This window comes from Neophocaena asiaeorientalis, unplaced genomic scaffold (genome assembly GCF_003031525.2).
Source record: "Neophocaena asiaeorientalis asiaeorientalis breed wild unplaced genomic scaffold, Neophocaena_asiaeorientalis_V1.1 scaffold671, whole genome shotgun sequence".
Taxonomy (NCBI): Eukaryota; Metazoa; Chordata; class Mammalia; order Artiodactyla; family Phocoenidae; genus Neophocaena; species Neophocaena asiaeorientalis.
Window position 1 is genome coordinate 1,326,024 of NW_020175533.1, and position 22,736 is coordinate 1,348,759.

Below are 22,736 nucleotides of genomic sequence, written 5' to 3' on the forward strand. Positions count from 1 at the left end.
CTATGAGTGTTTTACATCATCCTTAAAGAACTCAGATGATTAAGTTGGAAGCAGTCTGACTTGAGGTGGCTTTCTGAATTCATTGATAATCTGTGCCCATCTTGTTTTGAAGCCATGCCACACAATTTCTTCCCTTTTTATCCTAGTACCTAGAGAATTTGACCTACGTTATGAGTATTGTTGCTAAAGTATATGTTGTATTCTCTTCCTACTTGACTTGTCTTTTTCCTTTTGAAGAGATTCCTTTGAGTATTTTAAAATTTATTCTGATCAATAGTTTTTTCATACATAGAAAAGAGAGTAAAAGTTATCTGAAAAACATTTCTTAAGTAAAAATAATTTTATTAATATATATGATAAGGGATTTTATTTTAAAAGAACACATATATGGCATGGTAGGTTAGATAGAGTTCTGTTTTCTTTGTTAACTGGTATGCTAAATTCATATAGATGGATTGTAACTTACTGTAGGTAGAACAGTCAGCTCTCTACTAGTGAGGCAAATTCAGATAAACATATTGTATTTTGTGTGTGTATGGCTTAAAAAACAGAAGTTTATTTTCTCACACTTCTGGAGGCCCAAGATTAAGGTGTTGGCAGGGCTGGTTTCTTCTGAGGCTTCTCTACTTGGCTTGCAGTTGGCCACACTCTCACCATATTCTCACGTGGCTGTCCCTCTGTGTGCTTGTACCCCTGGTGTCTTCCCATGTTTCCTAATCTCTTCTTAGAAAGGCATTGGACAGTTTGGATGAGGGCCCACCCTATCAGCCTCATTTTAACTTAATCACCTCTTTAAAGGCTCTGTCTCAAATATGGTCATATTCTGAGGCAATGGAGTTTAGGCCTTCAACATATGAATTTGGCGTGGGGGAGGACAAAATGCAGCCCATAACATGCACCGTATTTTAAAAGTTAATCTGTTAGGATCACTAAATTTTAATTGTAAACATATTTCACAATAAGAAAATATCTTTTATTATAGTTCTAATTTTAAGGAAATATGTATAATTCTCTTATACTGGTTGAGAGAGAGCCAGATCAGTAAGGTCAAAATGAATTTTTAAGTATTAATTCAATCCATTATTTAACTCAATAAATTTGTATACAGATTGGATACCTAATATATGCCATGTATACTTCAAATTTAAAGGTAAAAATCAAACTCCTGTATACACAAGTTTACAACTGTGAGTGAAAGACAGTTTTCTAATAAGAGATTTTCTAACATATGTGGTTTTCTATGCCACAAGCATAGAAATAAACAAGTGTCTGGAACTAATTTAATGGATCTCTCAGTACTATAAGAAAGTTCTTCAACATTCTTAGCAAATAGATTTAGACTTAAAATGATGGCAAAATACAAAATAAGTATATATTTAACTTAATATTCTGGCATCTGGTTCATAAATATTTGCGTACTCTTTCCTTATCCATTTAAAGAGAGATAATGAGAAGCTATCTTCAAGCTTCTATGTCAGTATTCCATTCTTTCAAGATGTTAGTTAATATATCAGTATCACTTCATCAGTTGTAACGAATGTACCACACTAATACAAGATGTTAATAACAGGAAAGGACAAAGGGGACATATGGGAACTCTCTGTACTATCTGCTCAATCTTCTGTAAACCTAAGATTGCTCTAAAAAAATTAAGTCTATTGTACCTATAAGGGAGGAAACTATGAGTCTAGGTTCAGATCTGTTTTATAATTAACCACTGAAAGAGAAATAGCCTAATTGAAGGCCATAATTTATGACAATAAAAAGAAAAAAGGAAGGTGGAGTTTCATAAGAAAATATAGAGGAACTTCCCTGGTGGTCCAGTGGTTAAGAATCCGTCTTGCAATGCAGGGGACACTGGTTCGATCCCTGGTCGGGGAACTAAGATCCCACGTGCTGCAGGGAACTAAGCCTGCGCGCCGCAACTACTGAGCCCATGCGCCACAACTAGAGAGCCCGAGTGCCACAACTATAGAGCCCACGTGCTCTGGAGCCTGTGCACCACAACTAGAGAGAGAAGCCAGCACGCCCGTGCACTGCAACAAGATCCCGGGTGCCACAACTAAGACCCGACGCAGCAATCAATCAATCAATACATACTACAACAAGAAAGGGTTGCAAGTGGAATAGTCTGATAGAACTTAAAAAAGAAAGGAAAAGAAAAACTATAGAGATGACAGAAAGCCAATTCAAATTTAAAGTAGAAAACTTGTCCCCTCTTCCTCACATCTCACTTCCTGACTCCTTCTTCACCTTCTTTCCAGTATCTACTCTCCACTAGTCTCCACTGTTCCACTAGTCCCTGCCCTATCAGTACTGCTCTAGATTATGGGAACCATTTTTAAAGGTTTGGAATCGGAGGCATTTCCCTCTTCTGTTGCCAGTGCTAAAGTGGGCAACGTGTTCTCAGGCTCTGAAGGCATTCTTACCATCAAAACATTGTTGAATTACCTTTTATCAGTTGGCCTAGCAAAATTTATCTGAGTCTAGCAATTTCCTCAAAGTTGAATACAATCTATTTTGAAATTTATTCATCATTCATTCAACATACATTTCCCAAGCTCATACTAATTAATTAGTCACTGGGGATACAATGGTGATCAGGACACAGAATGATCTGTATTCCCAGATTATATGTAGGGAAGAACAAAAGTAAACAGAAAATTACAATCAGGACAGTAAAGAATACTGTGCAGCATGGGGGGCGGGGGTTTGGGGAAGACCTCTCTAACACAGCAGCCGTCTGAAATGGGACCGGTTTGGAAGGGAGCTGTGCACAGTACTGGTGTTTAAGAGTAATTTAAAGCAGCATGAGTAAAAACCTAGAGGTAAAAAGAGCGTGGCACAGCCAAAGCCTAGAGATAGAATGGTGCTAGTTGAGGCTGGAAAAGCAGGCAGGGGAAGATTAGAGGGCCTTACAACCATGTTAAGGAGCTGGAAAAGACTTCCTAGATCTGTGGGGTTTTTGTTTGTACAAAAAAAAAAAATTGTGATGTGGTATGCTTTTTTATCTCAAACGCTGGTGCTTAAATTTTCTAATTGTAAAAAAATCCAAATACAGGTGAAGATAAATGAAAATTATGCCACCAGCAAACATTCCCCCTTCTCTGTCGCATCTCCCCCTCCACACTTCTGCCCCTAGAAATTTTACTCTCCAACATAATTCTTTGAGAAATTTGCTGAGATTCTAATTTTAAAGCCACTTTACTGAAGTATGATTGACATATAAAAAGCTGCACATATTTAACGTAAACACCTTGATGAGTTTGGAGACAAGTATACATCCATGAAACCATGACCAAAATCTATGCCATAAACTTATTTATAACCTCCAAAAGTTTCCTACCCCTCTAATTTTTTGAGACTCACTTTAAATTGTATTTCATTTCCATGTAACGCTTTGTGCTACCAGCTACAGATTATTCTGTAATTACCAATCCTGCCACATGAAGTGCCTATCACTGCTTTGTAAAAAAAATTATTTTCATGCTTCATCAAACTAGAGATTTAAACTCATGATTAAACTAAAGATTTTCCATAATAAATTCATTCTCTTTACCCCTGAACTATTTCTTCTTGCTCTTCTCCCCATTTCTGTTAATAGTGCCATGATACTACCTAGATGACTTCCATCACTTCCGTTTCTTTTCTGATCCCTTTACTTACTGCCTCTGTACTGGTCTTATTACAATATTGTCTTCATCACCTAATTTCTATACACCATATTCTCTGATACCTTTCACTTACCCATAGAAGCAATTTCTTGAAAATCGTGGAAATCAGTGATCTCTATAAGCTCAGCTTTGTTCTACCTTTCTAATCTGATTTCCTGCTACTTCCCAGCACCAGCTCTCTAGTCCAACCAGTCTTATTTCCTCACTTCCCTTTTGGAAAACGTGTATCAAGTTTCTTGGGAGCTGTAAGATTTGGAAGAATTTTCTACAGACTAGCTCTTGGATCCAGACATTTCAAATTTCAAATCTTGTTTCTTCTACATTATCTATATATTTCTAATATTGACATAATATATAATTTGTAATATGATCTTCAGCCCTGCACTTCCATGTCAGATTAATGCTGAGTTGCATCAGGGTGGTGGGAGTTTTCCTAGCAGCCATTCCTATAACCTAAAAGGCTTTCAGTAACCTAGACATGGTAGTGATTGTGAATCACGTACACAAGTCTACTAAATTCTAGATGTACCCCCATCTTAATTTCCCCTTGTCCAGATTCCTGAAATGCCTATTCACTACAATGTCACTTAACTGGAAGAAAATTACAGTGGAAAGAGAAAGGAGTTTAACTTGATTGTGGTTAAAATATTTTAGTTTCACAAACTTAAAACCCATGAACACATGCCTCACTTAAAGAAGGGCTGATAAAGAAAAATTAAAAATGTAAGAGATAAAGATTTGTGTAGATGGACTTACCTCATTTTCTCTAGATTTTCCTTTTTGTATACTAAGGATATGATTTTAACTTACTAATTCAGTTTTTTATTACATATTATCTAAGCTTAGATATATTTGTTTACATATCATCTAAGCTTAGATATATTTGTTTTCATATGCAAAAGTATATCAGAGATGATCTTCTTGCCTTTATTCTTTTTCTTACAGTATTCTTGTGTTGTCCTTTGCCTGCTGACAAGAAATATCTCCTAGACTTACCCTCTACTCTAGACTTTTCCCAGCCCACTCCCTATGTCAAACTTACTTGCTAGCATTTAATTCCTTTAAAATCTAGCTCTCTGATGAAGAACAATTAACTTATGCAAATGTACAGATGAGTGAATGTGCTATCTCACAGATACAATATGAAACTAGTTAATAGGTTTTGTCTGGAGATCAAATGAGAAGGATGTAGTTTTTCATCTTAAGTCTAAACCTTGATGAGAAATTTCGCTCTATGCAAGTATTTAGTTTAGGGACTTTCCATATAAGATGTGTATATTTCAAACATATTTGTGAAATTCATGCATTATATCTTAAAAACTAATACAGTAAGAATATAGTTCAAGCATAATGATTGTATTTGACTGAAGTATAATCACAGCTTAATACAGGAAAACAAATATACACACTCCACTTATAGGTAGCAGCTCTATTAGTTGTTTACAGTTCTTATTACTAGTTGTATTAAATGTGTTTGTAGCAATTCTATTTTCCCCAAAGTAGATATACTGTCACTTGAAACTGCTGAATAAAGCAAGGAATCTGTCTAAGCCCTTAATAGCTAGACACGTGGGAAGCTATTAAGATTTTTAGATATTTTAAAAATTCATTGAATTAAAAAAGCAAAATAAAATTCTCTACAGGTACTATCAAAAAAATGATATTTCACATACCCTTTTGTCACATGCTACTGTCATGAATTCAAACTCTTGCCAGACTCCCTTCTTTTATGGAGAGATTAAAAGAATGTACTTCTTTGGGAAAATCCAATGATCTAGATATATAGTTCTTAATATATAGGATAACCTAGAAGAAATGGATAAACTCCTAGACCAAGACTGAATCATGAAGAAATAGAAAGTCTCAACAGACCTGTAACTAATAAGGAGATTTAATCAGTAATCAAAAAAAACATATAACCGACCAAGACTGAATCATGAAGAAATAGAGTCTCAACAGACCTGTAACTAATAAGGAGATTTAATCAGTAATCAAAAATCTCTCAACAAAGAAAAGCCCACTTATCTTTTTAAATTTAATTTCACATTAATTTATCTTGATTGTCTTGACAACAAATTCTCATCAATGATACGGAAATTTGAACTAAACCACTAAATCACTGAATTTTAGAGTGAGAAAACACCTAAAGATTATCCATCCCAGTAGCCATCACTTTAGTCTGTATCAGAATCACTTGGAGGGTTTGTTACAACCATTCTCAGAGTTTCTAATTCAGTAGGTCTGGGATGGAGTTTGAGAATTTGCTTTTAAATAAGCCGCAGGTGATAATAGTACAAATGCAGTTTTGCATGCTGGGATGGAGAAAACAATGTTCTTTCCTCCTGTATAGGGAAAAAGCCAGTCCTTCCTCCTTCCGTGTTTCTCCTGTGCGTTTCCTTTACTTTCACACGACTACCACACTCACAACACTTCTGACACCAGATGAGTGGAGGTTTTCTCCACAAACAAGCAAGTCTCTGAGACACCAGCTGGGTGTTCCACAATTTAACGCAATTCGGACACTACATGGAAATAGTGTCAGATCACACAGGGTAAGTTCTCAGTCCAATGAGACTGTCCCCTCCCCCTCTTTCAGATGCCAATCCCAAGTCACCTGTTCTGACCTGAGGTTTCCACAACCTCCTCCTCGGGTTCAATTAATTTGCTACAGCAGCTCACAGAAATCAAAAAAACTGTTTACTTACTGCTTAGCAGTTTCCTATAAAAGGATATAGCTGAACATCCGATGGAAGAGATGCCTAGGGCAAGGAACGTAGGATGGGACGTGGAGCTTCCATGCCTTCTCCAAGAGCTCTCTCCCACAGCTCTGCCTGCTCGACCCGGAAGCTCTCCAAACCCCCGCCTTTTGGGTTTTTAATGGAGGTTTCCTTCCACAGGTGTGATTAATTAAACCATTGCCCATTGGTGATTGAACTCAATCTGCTTCTTTCTTCGCCCCAAAAGTAGGGGGGTGGGGCTGAAAGTGCTAACCCTCTAATCACCTGGTTGGTTCCCCTGGCAAGAAGCCCCTATCCTTAGGTGAGGCCCCCAATCACCTAATTAACAAAATGAAAGACACCTGTGTTGCTCTTGTCAGGAAATTCCAAGGATTTTAGAGCACTGTGCCAGAAACAGGAATAAAGACCAAATGGATATTTATCATAAATCATAACATCATACATATGTAATATGGTTAATCACAATCCTGGTTAAATTTAATTCTACCTACTTTATTTCTGTGTCTGTGTAGCTGGATATGGCTGGAGAATATATAACCAGACTAAAAAGTCTCATTTTGAAATAAATCATCATTAACCTCAAGTGGGTTCCTGTGCTGCTGGGTAGTCCTCTGTCCACCCTCTTGAACAATAATTACATATTTTCTCCACTCTCCTCAGAGTTCCCATACCTCCTCCACTGTTTTCAATCTCAGCTAATGACCATGTGTCCTCTTTCACTGAGAAAACTGAAACGATCAGATAAGAACTTCAGCAGCTGCCACCACGTCTACCAACCTGTCTGTCTGTATCTCCATGGTCTCTACCTTTTCTCCTGTTGTGACTAAACTGTAAGCTCCTGACTTGGTGAATGTCTCCAGTTGTACACTAGATTCTACTCCCTTTCACCTACACAAGAAAGTCAATCCAGCAATTTTTCCTGTTTCCTTTATATAATTATAATAAATATTCATCATTTTACTAGATCAGCATACAAACATGCTGTTATTTCTCCCATTAAAAGAGAAAAACCCTCCTTGAATCTATTCTCCTACAATGCCCCATTTCACTTCTTTTTCTTTAGTGCAAAATTCCTTGAAATAGTTATGTTATATTCACTATTTCCAGTTTTATTCTCCCCTTCTCTCTTGAGTGCATTCTAATCAAACTTTCCCCCACACCAATCAACAAAAAGCTCTGTATAGGTCATCACTGACCTCACTGCTAAATCCAATGGTCAATTCTCAAGTCACATCTTACCTGACACATCAGCAACATATTGCAGTTTACCATTTTCCCTACCTTATAACATTGCACTTTTCGCTTAGATTCCAGGATACTTTATTTACCTAGTTTTCTTCCACCTTTATAGCCATTCTTTTTCAGTCCCCTTTGCTCGCTCCTCTACATTTCACTGGACTTAAAACACCAGCATGCTCAAAGACAGACTCCTTAAACCTTTTCTGTTTTCTATTTATATTCAAGCCCTACATGAAATCAGCCAGCCTCATTACCTTAAATGCCTTTTGTAATCTAATGGGTCATATATTTATACTTACAGTCTGGCCTATCCCCAAATTCCTGACATAGGTATCCAGTTATAGGTATATGACATACACTTGGATGTCTAATAAGTATCTCAAACTTACGTCCCAAACTGAGTTCCTAATATTCCTTTCCTTTCTCCCTCAGTCTTTCCCATATCTGTTAATGGCAATTCCATCCTTCCAGTTTCTCAGGTCAAAAGCATTAGAATCAATCTTGACCACTGTATCTCTTTCACACTCTAACCCCAACTTATTGGCATATTCTGTTGGCTTGACCGTTATAATATACTCAGATTCTGACCATTTCTCACCCTTTATACTATTACCACCTGGTTTGAGCAAGCCTCTATCCATTTCTCACCTGAATTATTGTACTAACCTTTTAACTGCTCTCCTTTCTTCCAACCTTGACTCCCTTTAGGATATACCCAGCACGAAGAGTGATCCTGTTAAATGGAAATTAGATTATATTACTCTATTCTCAAAATCTTCCCATCTCATACCAAGTAAAAATCTAAGTCTTTACTGTGTCCTACAAGAACCTACATGACTTAGCTCCGTATTATCTCTGATCTCATCTCCTATAAGTCTGCCCGTAACTGCTCCAGAAGGTCAAGATCTGTGAATAGTTTGAGATTTTACTTTACTTGCAAGCTAATAAATTTAAGTTGCCAGTTTCATGGATGCTGATAGAAGACGTGAGACTCTTGGATCAGAGATAAAGGGTAATCACAGTTGCCAGAATATTTTGTGCTGGTTTCCTGAGCCTTAATTCCACAGTACAATGCAAAGAAGCCTCCTCTTCTGTATAAATCTGCTCAGGCTGCCTTAACAAAATACCACAAACTGGGTGACTTCAACAACAGAATTTTATTTTCTCACACTTCTGGAGACTGGAAGTCTCAAATCAACATACCTGCAGTGTTGGTATCTGGTGAGAGCTCTCTCCCTGGGTTGCAGACAGCTGCCTTCTCACTGTGTACTCATGTGACCTTTCTTATGTGTGGGGGAGGGGAGGGGGGAGGGAGAGAGAGGGAGAGAGAGAGAAAGAAAGAGCTAGGTTTCTGGGTGTCTCTTCTTATAAGGACACCAATTCTATCAGATCAGGGCCCTACCCTTATGACCTCCTTTAACCTTAAATATTCCCATAGAGGGCCCATCTCCAAATATCAATACATTCACAATGGAAGAGGGGGGGAGGGCATTAATATATGAATTTGGGGAGGGGAAATGAACAAACATTAGTCCTTAACATCTTCTACTCTATTTAAAATTTAATCACACCCTTTTCCAAGAATTTCTATCCCCTTTTCTGCTTTATTTTTTCCTTAGTACTTATTGCTATCTAATCTCATATATATACTTATCGTATATATTGTCTGTCTCTATCATAGAAAGTTAGTTCTGTGAAGGTACGGATTTTTATCTGTTTTATTCACTATTTTATTCCCCTGTGCCTAAAACAGAGCCTAGAACACATGGTAAACCCTCACTCAATAAGTATTTGTTGATTGAATGAATTAAGATTTTAGTGGGGAAGACTGGTAATTTGGAAAGCTGGAGAAGGTACACTTCTAGCCAGTAAGACCTCTTTTAGGAGGAAAATCCTCATTAATTGTCTGGTGAATTATTTACTGTAGACCGAATTGTTAATATCTTACTATAGAAGTCCTTAAATTTAAGCTTCCTTTGTAATGTGTATTTCTGAAATAGTAACGGCTATATTTTGGACTTACTGAGCTTTTTTTAAAAAATCATGTTACATCATCTAAACATGTTATTTTTAATTTTAAATACTTTATAAAGTACTTTCTAAATGGAATGTATTTTTATAACACCCTTCCTAAGTCTCTGGTACATGTACACTCCTGAGGTATATCAGCCTGGGATAACTTCCTTACTCTCTCTACATGATGTCAAAGGAGAAAGGAAAGAAAAGGCTGCTAGGGCGCTGCTTAGGGGAGAATCTGGAAATGTCCAAAGGTCAGTCTACCCCAAGTTACTTCCTAAGCTTCATAGTATCTTGTCTCTGGGACTGGTAAAAATCACCCATAGGTAATAGTTTGGCATGGATATTCAACCTTGGAGATCCTAGGTGAGTAAACCATTTTTCTGTATAAAAGATGCATAAGCCTGCCTAAACGCCAAAGCTAGTTTGGATTTTTTTTAATACAATCAAAATTGCTAGCATGAACTCTAGATATTTAAATTTCATGAAATATTCTGAGTGTTCATTTTCAGAAGAAGAAAAATAGCATTTTCTAGTGAATGAGTCCATAAAATAAAGAAGTGGAATCAGTTGGCATTATTTTTTCAGCTGGTTATTCAATAAATTAAAATTATAAATTTTCTAAAATTTGCTTTTTAAAAAGGTATTTTAATGAATACTATATAGTATAATGAAAGGAAACTGGATTAGGAATTAGGAAACCTGAGTTCTAGTCCAGGCTCAGCCACTGACTTGCTATGTGACCTGACCCAAGTCTCATCATTTTTCTGGGTCTCTGTTTTCTCATTAATATAATGAGAGGATTTGACAAGTTGATGTCTTAGACTCCTTTTAGACCCTACCTTTTATGATTCCAAGTTATTGCAACTGACGAACTCACAAATCTACTGATTTATGTATAATACTGCAAAATTATGACACTATAGATATGAATTATCATAATATAAAACGTTTATCACCCATAGATGAATAGCAGCTGTTTTAGAATTTCATGTGCCAGTGATATGAAATTGTTTTTATAGGTACATTCCTCTCATTGAAAGGAGCTGTCCTAACATTCTCCTGTATGGACCGAACTGGCAGATTAATGCAACCACCATATGAAGTCTGGAGGGATCCAAACAACATAGATGAAAATGAGAAATCTTGGAGAAGAAAGCTGGTCATGAACTGCCCCTCTCCATCCCAAGAAATAGGAGATCATCAGTATACAATAATCTGCTCAGAAAAACAAGCCAAAGTCTTCTCACTGCCTTCTCAGACTTGCCTCTATGTTCATAACATCACCGAGACATCTTTTATACTGCAAGCAGATGTGGTGGTCATGTGTAACAGTGCCTGCTTGGCATGCTTTTGTGCCAATGGGCATATCATGATAATGAGGTACTTGCCTTCTTTATAAATTATCTGGTAATCATAACAGTGCAAACAAGGTACAATTATGAAAAGTATATGTGTAATGTGCCAAGATGTTATCAAGAAGCAACCTGAGATCATTGTTTCATTATGTTTGTGAATGTTTTATTGCTCAAAAGTTTGAGGAGACTTTGAGTTTTTATTTGTTTTTGTTTGCTTTTTGTTTTTTGTTTTTGCTAAAAATGCTTTGCATTGTGAATGAAATATGTTAATTGACATCAAGGAATCTAAGGAAAGAGTGATTCTCCAGTCATTCACACATTCATTCAACATTTATTGAGCACGTTATCTCCCAGATGCTACGCTAGGCACAGGATATATGAAGATGAATAAACTACAAGGAAAAGAAATGAACTGTTACCTTTACTATGTTTCATAGTACACACAAGAATTTTCCATACAGAATTTAATTTTATCCTTATAACTTTTCTAGGACATAGGAAAATAAAGTGTTATTTGCATCCTCCATTTTACATATGTTAACAAATTTGCCTGAGGTTGCAAGTCTAGGAAAAAGTGAGATCAACACTGAACAGTATACTAAAAGTCATTTTATTTTAACCTGCTCTAGGTATGCATTAAGAAATATACATGGAGGGAGAGCTTGGATGGGCTTTTGAACTGAAGTCGTAACTATATTGAAGGCTAGGTGGAAACAGATGTGAGGGATAATTGAGGGAAATTTGCTGAATGTAAAACCAACTGGTTGTGAAAGGTAATGGAGGTCTTTAAATCTCAGGGTTAGAAAAGAACTTAAAGGTTAAAAAGTTTTATCATGAACTTGGATAATAGTGAGGAAAGGTTAAAAAGTTTTATCATGAACTTGGATAATAGTGAGGAAAGGTTAAAAAGTTTTATCATGAACTTGGATAATAGTGAGGAAAGGTTAAAAAGTTTTATCATGAACTTGGATAATAGTGAGGTCATTAGCAGATAAGAAAGTCAGAATTTAGAAAGACTGATAATGAGAAGTTTGGGAATGAATTGAGAATGAATGCTTGGAATGTGAGGTGCTTATATGCCAGCCTGCAGAAGTTTAGCCAGCAATTTAAGGTCTGGACTCTTAAAAAAATAGGGATGGAAGATAAAGCTCTGGAAACCATTTACGTAAATGCATTAGTTAAAGTTGTAGCAGTGAATGAAATCATCAAAGAGGACACTATAAAAAAAGCGGAGAAATAGGCTGGTCTTAGGACAAAAATTGGGGGGGAGGGGTGCATATGTCTACATTTATGTTGAGGAGAAAAAAGAAACTCCAGCAAAGGAGATTGAGAAGTCATCAGAGAGCTAGGAAAAGGATCAGAGTAGCAGAACTTCATGAAATGAAAAGGACAGCAGAGTATCAAAACGATGGTCAAGAGGTAGTCAGAGCAGAAAGGTCAAAGAGTTTGGGTACAAGAAAAAACCCTAGATCAGGCACCTAGATATTAGTGATCTTTGAGAAAGCAAATCTTAGGAGCACGGCGGAGGTAAGACTAAATTTCAAGGGGGCAAGAAGAGGCAGTGGCATAGATCAGGGGCTGACAGACTACAGCCCCAGGCCGTATCTACCCTGCCCTCCCCCCAATCTGATATTGTAAAGCTTGCAAGCTAAGAATGGTTTTTACATTTTCAAATTGTTGAAAGAAATCAGAGAATAGTATTTCATGATATGTGAAAAGTATATGAAATTCAAATTTTCAATGGCCAATATTCTTTGGGGAAATTTTGGTAAAAAGAGAGATGAGAGACAGGAAAGTAGTTTGAGAGCAAACCTGGGTGTTTGAGAGTGTTTTTATTGTTATATTTTACTTAATAGGGGAGACATGAGTAGATTTGTAAGCCAAGAAGTAGTTAATGAAGGAGAAAGTTTTGAAAACATAAAATCATTTACGGCCTGCTCATTCTTACATATTTCTTACTCTTTGTCTCTTCATCTGGTTTCTCTTTCTCAAGCTCTTTTTAAAGATTTCTGAAGGCCATTCCAGTCTTGTTTGAAAATAACGACTTAACTCCTAGACATGCCTTAGTTTAGAAGGGAAAAAAAAAAATGTGTGTATACACTCCCCTGGGCTCACGTTTAGTCACTCAAAAATGTTATTTCGCAATTGAGTTTTTAGCTTGATAGTGACTACTTACCCTGTTTTTGCAAAATTTTAGTATGTCTTCTTTTCTTAAATGGTACATCTGAAAATTAATTTCTACTTAAATGAATACATGCTACATCTACATTTATGAGGAGGGGAATTTCTTGAGAAATGAAAAGCAAGAGTTTAAAAAGCAACAGGAGTCATAGCAATAGGAAAGATAAAATGATCTCTCTGTCTCTGCCCTTTGTAAAAGCTGTTTTACATGATGATGACTACTTTAATATTATGTCCTAGTGGAAACTCTTTATGTGTTCATGAGGATCTCAAAAATATTTGAAAGGTGATTTTGACATGATTTTAGTAATGTGTAAGGTGTGGCTAGGAAACATGTGGCTTGAGTAACTGGAGTCTACAAATTGGCATGCTCCTGACCTTGCTAAGCATATTCCCAGATCTTTCCAGACCCTGTCAGAACTTAACTATGGGACTTTCCTGGCAGTCCAGTGGTTAGGACTCCGTACTTCCAATGCAGAACTTAACTACACTGAGCCCAATCTCCTCAAGTCCTAGTTTTCAGATAGTTGCTAGGTAGGTATGATTGCTCATGTGCCAATGTACCCAGACCTAGAAAAGAGTAGAGAGAGATGCAAGAGGCTTATCTATGTATAAAGTTCTCAAATTGGGCTGAGAGAGCCATTTTTAGTGGGAACCATCTTTAGTTACCTGACACTATTTCCTTATAAAAATGTCCTTGCACAGAAAAAAACTTTTTTTTTTCATCTTTAAGAGTACTTGTTTCATAGACCTTAGCAATTGACTTACTCTTTCCTTTTCCTACCAAAAGTGATTACACCTGTTGTATTTTGTTGGCTTACTTTTATTATGCTACATAGACAACACAACTTACCAGGAAAGTCCATAGGAACCTCTTCCCCACCACAGCCCATTATTCGGAATGAATGGAAGTCTGTTTAACTGAGTTTGTTTTGGACTCATATCCTAAGGATCTTTGTTACTTCAGACGCCATCACATGTATTTTTAATATACTTTTTTCATACTAAATCTTTGAAATTCAGTATATGATTTACACTTACAGAATATCTCAAATCAGACAAGCCATATATCAACTGCTCAATAGCCACATGTGGCTAGTGGCTACCATATTGGACAGCACAGCGCTAGGACCTCATGAAAAACTTATTCCTATAGCACAGATTTCAGGTCCCACTTTATACGGTAAGATTCTAGGGCTTAAGTTGTAATTACAAACTACTGTGATAAGAGAGATAAGTACTTCTTTTTCAAGGTGCTGGTTTTATGATCTGGGTTAATTTAAAATCTTTGTGCACGCTACAAGCAGTAGAATGATGTCAGAGCTTGAGATTTAACTACAAGTTTATTTTTCTCTTTTTGGCATTAGAGATGTGCTTTAAAAGCATTGAGATTGGTTTTCTTTAGTAGTTTGTAAATCTGGCTCCAGTGACAGTATCCAAAAGTACATTTTTATAAATATGTAAGTAGAATCATTTGACTACAACATTAGGGTAAGCATAGAGCCAATCAGTAAGACACTTGAGATGTGGTATTAGCTTGGATGTGCAAATTTTGATCTATTATTTGTAACTAATTCTGTTACAGCCCCCAGCCATGTTTGTTTATTAATCACCTCTTCAGTGCAGGTGCCCTAAGTCATAGGTGATTTTCACTTTCTGTGTATAGAGGAAGTAAAGGAATGGGGAGCAAAGCCACTCCATTCCCAGGCACAGTGAACAAGACCCACTTCATCAGTGTATAACCTCCTCAGACCCAGGAGTTCTGCCTTAAAAAGAGACAATAGACCAAGTATGCAGGCAGCCATTTTCTAGCTGTGGTGTTTCTGCCATAATCAAAGATTATAACTGTACTGTAGGAACCTGTGAAATGCTCCAAAAAGCATTTTGAAATTGCTGGCCACTGCGTTTAATCCATCCTTCAAGGACATTTGCTAAGTATCTGTGTGGATTAAGATAGAAGAACTGTGCCCATAATTTTTTGTGAATATGATTTTATGTGAAAGTCTAGTTTACTACCATTGAAAATTCAAGAGGATAAAGAAACAACCGTAAAGTTGTGGTATAAAAAGTATCGTTTTATGTAAGGATCTACACATTTTATACGAAGAAATTAAAAGCTTCTAACAACTTGAAAATGAAATGTGGATTTGTTTTTTTCCATTCAGCCTACCTAGTCTTCGCCCAATGTTGGATGTTAATTATTTGCCACTGACAGACATGAGGATAGCACGGACGTTTTGTTTTACCAATGAAGGACAGGCATTATACCTTGTCTCTCCTACTGAAATTCAGCGGTTAACATACAGCCAAGAGATGTGTGATAATCTACAGGTAGGTCAGGCATATTTATGAATAAACATTGGACACAGTTGTAAAAAGAGAAAAAGTTAGAAAGATGTCTAAAAGTTAAAATATTATTGAGCCAGACAATAAATATGCCTGCCCTAGAACATGTTTTGAATATATGTTCATCATTGTGATGCTACCAAGTTCTAGTGTGGTTCCAGATATACACAGAAAAAAATAAGAAAAAACGGGATGTGCGAAGAATGTGATCATACATATCAATGGTTGTTTTGTGTGTTTTATTGGTTTTTTTGCCTATGGAGAATCCTCTGAAAGATTATGAAAATCTCCAGGGTGGGGAATATGTATGTACACACAAAAATTCTGCATACAATTCAGGGAGTTAATGAAATTTTTTTAAAGAAATCCTAATTGTGATTAAGAGCCATACAAAATAAATACATATCCTGTAGGTTAGAATTGGGCATTTGTCTTTGATCATAGCGGTAAGCAGAACCTAGAAACAAATATAAAAGCCTATCTAGCCTTGGATAAGTAAATGTGGTCACAAAATGTTAAAAGGCATCTTAGGGATTTAATTGGTTTCTCCTCCTGATTTTAGAAATAAGAAAACTAAAACCCATTTATTACAATATAGAGGTTCAGAGTATAAGCTCTGAACTATTTAAGTTGCATTTTGCTCACTTATATAACTTTGGCCATTTTACTTAATCTACTACCTTGAAGCACTGCTGTGAGAATTAAGAAAGAATTCATATAAAGCACTGAGCACAGTGCCTGGAACATAATAAGCTTTAAAAATAAATAATAATAAATGTTATTCAACAAATACTTAGAGTTTTTTTATATGCCTGGTACTTGGCTGTGCTCTAGGAACACAATCATAAACAAGATACAAGTCCCTACCTGTTAGTGTGGAGGGAGAGATAAGTAAACAGACAACCACAATACTCTGGAAAATGCTGTTATATGGCTGTGCCGGTGCTGGGGAGACATGTGAGAGGGGCACCTGGGTTGATGGAACAAAAGGGAAGGGGTAGTTAGAAAAACGTTGTGAAGGATGAATAGGAGTTATCCATAGGAATGGATGGCTGGAGATGGAAAAGGTAATAATATTCTTGACAGAGCAGAGGCATGCGACAGCCCCAAGGTTCAGGCAACTTCCAACAAAGTGCTGAGTTGGGAAGTGGAGAGAGTGAAGGGTTGATGCTGGAGAGTTAGTCAAGAACAGAGCTTGGAACACCTTGTAAGCTCGTTAAGGAATCTGGCATTTATCCCCAGGGCAATAGCAAGTCATTGAAAAGGTTTAACAAATTTGTTTATTAAAGCTAATATTCTGGTTGCAGTATGGCAATTAGTTTTGTGGAATTAAGACTAAAAGTAGGGAGAAAAATTTGGAGGCTTTTTAAAATAATTAAGGCCAAAAATAATAGTGGTTTGAAATAAGGCAGCCAACAGTGAGGAGAGAGAAAAGTTAGCAGATTCAATGGCTATAAAGTGTAATCAGTCAGATTGGAGGGTTATTAGATGTAGGAGTGAAGGAAAGGAAGGAATTAATAATTATTCCTGTATTTCTGGGTTGGGGAACTAAGTAGATGGTGCAGCCATTTCCAAAGAGAAGGGATTCGGAGGAAGAGCACAGGTCTGGGGAGTAGAGGTGAAAGGGGATGATGATGACAGTCACGCTGCAGGTTCACAGACAAACTGATATTAGGTCAACGGTCTGACTTTGGGTTGAAGTTCCTTCCTCCAAACCAATGGTTCTCAAATTTTGGTCTGCTTTAGAAAGACCAAAGCAAGTTAAAACTTTTTAGGGCAAGTTAAAAGTTAGGAAAAGTTAGAGCAAGTTAAAAATACAGATAACCAGAACACATCTATGCAAATTTTGATTTAGCGCCTGTGGAATAAAGCCAGTGCATCTGTGTTTCTAACAAGATATCTCCCCAGTCATTCTAAATTACATCAAATATTAAGAACAATTTTACCTCACCATGCAGTAGCTGCCTACTTTGACTCATTTATCTTGAGCTACTTCATTATTTTGTATATGATATAAAAATAAATCCAGCCTTTCTCTACACACCACCAAAGGCTTCCCATTTCATAGGGCAGTCCATGCTTGGTTCCAGAAAGGGAACTAGGACAGGAAAGACGCTATGGTAATTGAAAAAGAATCAGAAGTCTAGATTGGCAGTCACTGATCAAGTGTAAATTAATCCTAGGGTGAATATTAGCTTCCCATGCTTTCTAATTGTAGAAGGAAGAAACGAAGAGGGCAGAAAAGTGAAAATTTTAGGATGTCAGTTCTTGGAGAAGGGAAGGGAAAGGAAGGAGATGGAGAAAGAAAGGCCAGAGAGAACTGGGAGCAAAGCAAAAATCACCAGGAAAATATATGGAAAACAGACTGCCTTTTCATGACATGCTCTAACCTGCCACCATGTTATCTTTTGATCTGTTACTTTACTCTTAGTCTAATGCTGTTTTCTTTTGATCTGATATAGGACATGCTAGGAGATTTGTTTACTCCCATAGAGACACCAGAAGCTCAAAACAGAGGCTTTCTCAAAGGACTGTTTGGTGGAAGTGGACAAACATTTGACAGAGAAGAGCTCTGTGAGTATCAGAAGACCTATTTCTAGACTAGCGTTTTGCTTCTATACCATGAAAACTATTTGTTTACCAAACATGAATAAAATTGGTCACTTTATATTAGATGCAATTCTAATAGTACATGCAATTCATAGTACATGCAATTCATACAAAAAATGAGTAAGCTAATAAATGTGTCATTTGCAGGTAGATTATACCTGCAAGGCAGGGTGAAGACATTTGATTACTAAAATCTGAAAAAATGTTTTTGAATCTGCCTGCCTTTACTTCTAGGAAACAGATTATTTATTCAGAATTCAAGGTTTACCAATGGTACGGAATAAATTACTTTAAAAAAATCTACCTGCGAAACTCTGATGAACAATAATCAAAATGCAGTAGAAAGATACTAGGGAACATTTTCAGAGATAAATTAAGAATACATTTTCCAGAATATCTCACCCACCATTTGGTCTTACAGATCAAACTCCTTTTTTCTTGAATTTTTAACTATGCAAAAGATCTAGGTACTTCCATACAATGGAATAGTATTCAGCCATAAAAGGGAATGACGTTTGATACATACTACAACATGGATGAACCTTGAAAACATCATGCTAAATTAAAGAAGGAAGACAAAAATGGCCACATATTATATGATTCCTTTTATACAAAATGGTCTGAATAGACAAATCCATAGAGACAGAAAGTAAATTAATAGTTGCCAGGGACTGAGGCAAGGAGGGACTAGAAAGGGACTGCTAATAGGTACAGAGTTTTCTTTTTGGGGTGATGAAAATGTTCTAAAATTAGACAGTGGTGATAGTTGCACAAATCTGTGAATATGCTAAAAACCACTGAATTGTACACTTAAAAAGGGTGAGTTTTGGGAATCCCCTGGCAGTCCAGTGGTTAGGATTTGGAGCTTTCACTGCCGGGGCCAGGAGTTCGATCGCTGTTCTGGAAACCAAGATCCCACAAGCTGTGCAGCATGGCCAAAAATTTTTTAAAAAAAGGGGTGGTGGTGAATTTTATGATATGTGAATTTTATCTCAATAAGCCTCTTATTTTTTAAAAATTGAGCTAGATTCCATTCCTAATGTTATATCCTTGGGAATTCTCACTAAATTTTTACTAAGATAGCTGTTTTTACTAAGATAGCTGTTTTTCAATATTTAAAAGTTACTTCATTAAAATTAAGTGAAAATGCGCTTTGTAAATGATGGGGAAATTTTTAGTCTTTTATAAAGTAATAAAGTTCCTACAAATGTTTATTAATGCCCATCATGCATACACCCCATTCTCTAGTATTTACATACACACACACAGAGATTTTTGAAAAAACGACAACTGAGGCCTACAAAGACTGACAGCAAGATGAATACAGAAGGTTGGAATGCCAACTTGGGCAGAAATTTAAAATAAATGATCAGGCCTGAGATTGGAGCAGACACTAATATGGGTTAAATATGAGGTCACAATAAAATTGTGAGCATCCCAATTCAGCAATGTCAAGAAATGCAATTGGGCTTCCCTGGTGGCACAGTGGTTGAGAGTCCGCCTGCCGGTTCAGGGGACACGGGTTCGTGCCCCGGTCCGGGGGGATCCCACATGCCACGGAGTGGCTGGGCCCGTGAGCCATGGCCTCTGGGCCTGTGCGTCTGGAGCTTGTGCTCCGCGAGGGGAGAGGCCACGGCAGTGGGAGGCCCGTGTACTGGAAAAAAAAAAAAAAAAAAGAAATGCAATTATGCCATATTGTATGGAACACCCCCCCCACACACACACACAATAAGGCATATGGTACCAATATCTCTCTCAGTTTCTTTCGTGGGCATTTTTCTTCGGTAAATGCTAACATCTGCAAATACAGATCTATGATAGGAACAAATATGTCTCTTCATGAGAGTTATGACAGTAGAATTCAATGTAAGTACTTTGGTGATAAACTTGACTATAATTACTTGAATTACTGACAGAATGTTTTAAATTACTATGGCTTGAACTCCCAGTTGGGGAAGCTTCAGCAGGAAAAGCATCACGCAGCCTCGCACAGCACATTCCTGGACCAGGTGGTATAGAAGGGATGAAAGGTGCTGCCGGAGGGGTGATGGGAGAGCTGACTCGTGCACGGATCGCACTTGATGAGAGAGGACAGAGGCTAGGAGAGCTGGAAGAGAAAACTGCAGGCATGATGACCAGTGCAGAAGCATTTTCCAAACATGCACATGAGGTAAACTGCCTAAGTAAATAAAGGCATCTTCATACAGTAATAACTTTAAACATTTAGGTCCTGCAAAAGAAAGCCTAAACAGAGATGTCACTGAAAGTAATCCTGTGTGAGAGCCAAGGTAACTGGGATCGCATTATAAGTATTATAACTCCCCTCATATTGGGGAGAAAAAAATGTTTTTTTAATACTATATTGATACTTCTTTACCTTAGAGGATGACTTAAAAGAAAATTATCCACTGGTTCTGGTACACTGGGTCTATATTGTGCATCAGCTGCTAAAAAGGTACTTAGGTTGATTACAGGATCTCCCCCAACAAGGTGTGAAGGGGCAGTAGAGGCTGGGGTCCACACACCCCTTTTTGTCTCAATCATTAAAAATCATTTCCTGTCAGGCAAATCTTTAGAGCTTGATTGTTTTTTTTAAAAAGTCTTTCTATATGTACTTTATTTCAAAAAATAAAGGAAGTCTTATAAGTTTTGAGATTTTGATATGCATGATTAGCTCAATATGAGCTTGCTTTGATTAGCACTTTTAAATAATTTTTTAACATCTTATGGTGACTATTTTTTCTTTGCAGTTAATGCTGAAATATAAGGATAAGAAATGGTACCAATTCTAAACTTCTAAAGAAGCTATGACTGCTTTGAGAAACCATTATTCAGGGAAACCAAATTTATTCCCGGCATCACTATTCAACTGCTAGAAGACAGTTTCTTCCACAAAATGTTCCATTACAGTCCATCTGAAGTTATCATAAGGGAGACTTATCAGAGACACTGTACAACCCAAAGGCTGGAACCCTGGTTAAAACCCCAAGATATGGCTGAATTTGCCTCTTCCCACGTGGAATGGAGCTATCATCTTGGCATGTCGTTTGCTAAGGATTTACATTTAGGAACTACGGGGAGTCCTGATTTGAAAAAATCCTGTACAAACAAAAACCATTAATGCACTTAATGAAAAAAATTTTTGCATGATAAATTAACATCTTAAGAGGAAAAGAAAAAAAAGCATGTTGTGACAGAAGAAAAAAAGATTTATGGTAAACTATTTTTATAAATTGGACCACACCTGACAATTTAAAAAAATCTGTGTTAGAAGATATCAGTGCATTTCAAGTACATTTGCAATACCCAACTGAAAAAACAAACAAAACCAGACTTTTCTTTTCATCTATAACTTTCATTATACTAGGACATTATTGAATTCTTATGGCAAGAGTCTGATTAACATTCTTCTCTCTCCATAATATTTTACATTATTCACAGTTCTTGGTCATAATCAAACATTGCCAGTACAGTAAATTATTCCTAACACAATTATATCCATTTCTATCACCTTCAGAACAAGTTGCTATTTTTTTTTTTTTTCAAGTTGCTAATTTTAGTCACAAACCGTGCAGGGTTGGGTCACCTCGAAGCATTTTTTCAGCCTGGCTTATACTCTGCAGGGGAGTTGACAATAGGTTTGGGGAAACTAGACTTACAGGAACAATGTAGTTAGCTTTGAGAACTGATTTCACTCACTCTGGTTTCAGGTTCTAAAGTGATATATTTTTAATGCTCCATTTGTATCCTTGTCTGCCAATTACACAGTATATTACTGTTCAATCCCAGTGGGGTCTTCAATTCAAAGGTGCTCTTGCAGCCTGACACTCACAGACCAAACTGGTCATTCTCTTTAGTCTGATTCAGTAAAACCTCAGTTAATGTTTTAGGAAAGGGATTCTGACATTTCTGATTAACAAGGGCTTTCATTAGAAATTACCTTTTGGTTCAATACTTATTATTGAAAATTGTTATAAAGTGGTGGTGTTTTTGCTATCTTGGCTTTAGTCACCATTATGGACAACAGAAATTTTGTCACTCAACAGGCTAAATAACATAAGCCACAGGATTATGTCAACAGATACCAAATACCTATTCCTTATTAAAAGCTCTTTTAAAAATGGGATGAAGAGGCTTCCCTGGTGGCACAGTGGTTGAGAATCTGCCTGCTAATGCAGGGGACACGGGTTCGAGCCCTGGTCTGGGAAGATCCCACATGCCATGGAGCAACTAGGCCTGTGAGCCACAACCGCTGAGCCTGCGCGTCTGGAGCCTGTGCTCCGCAACAAGAGAGGCCGCAATAGTGAGAGGCCCCTGCTTGCCACAACTAGAGAAAGCCCTCGCACAGAAACGAAGACCTAACACAGCAAAAATAAATTAATAAACTCCTACCCCCAACATCTAAAAAAAAAAAAAGGAATAAAGAATATCCTTAACATGATAAAAGATTATCTATTATAACTCAACAGAGAGCTAGTAGAGGCAAACAAAATAAAGATGTCTGCTACCATCATTTAATATGATTCTGGAAGTCAAAAGTCTTAGGAAATGAACATATGCAGATTCTGGGACCC

At 37.0% G+C, this 22,736-nt stretch overlaps 1 protein-coding gene across 2 annotated transcripts in view; it reads left to right on the forward strand.

Moving 5' to 3' along the window:
* The window catches only part of STXBP5L (syntaxin binding protein 5L), a 378,355-nt gene extending 356,423 nt beyond the window's left edge, over positions 1-21,932 (forward strand). Inside the window, exons 23-27 of one of the 2 annotated variants that reach the window (XM_024769286.1) lie at positions 10,690-11,050; positions 15,372-15,537; positions 18,015-18,126; positions 20,112-20,332; positions 20,913-21,932. In XM_024769286.1, the coding sequence (XP_024625054.1) occupies positions 10,690-11,050; positions 15,372-15,537; positions 18,015-18,126; positions 20,112-20,332; positions 20,913-20,954 (902 nt within the window). In that variant the 3' untranslated portion in view covers positions 20,955-21,932. The remainder of the gene's footprint in view (positions 1-10,689; positions 11,051-15,371; positions 15,538-18,014; positions 18,127-20,111; positions 20,333-20,912) is intronic. The other variant, XM_024769287.1, reaches the window with a different exon arrangement.
* The last annotated feature ends 804 nt before the right edge of the window (positions 21,933-22,736 follow it).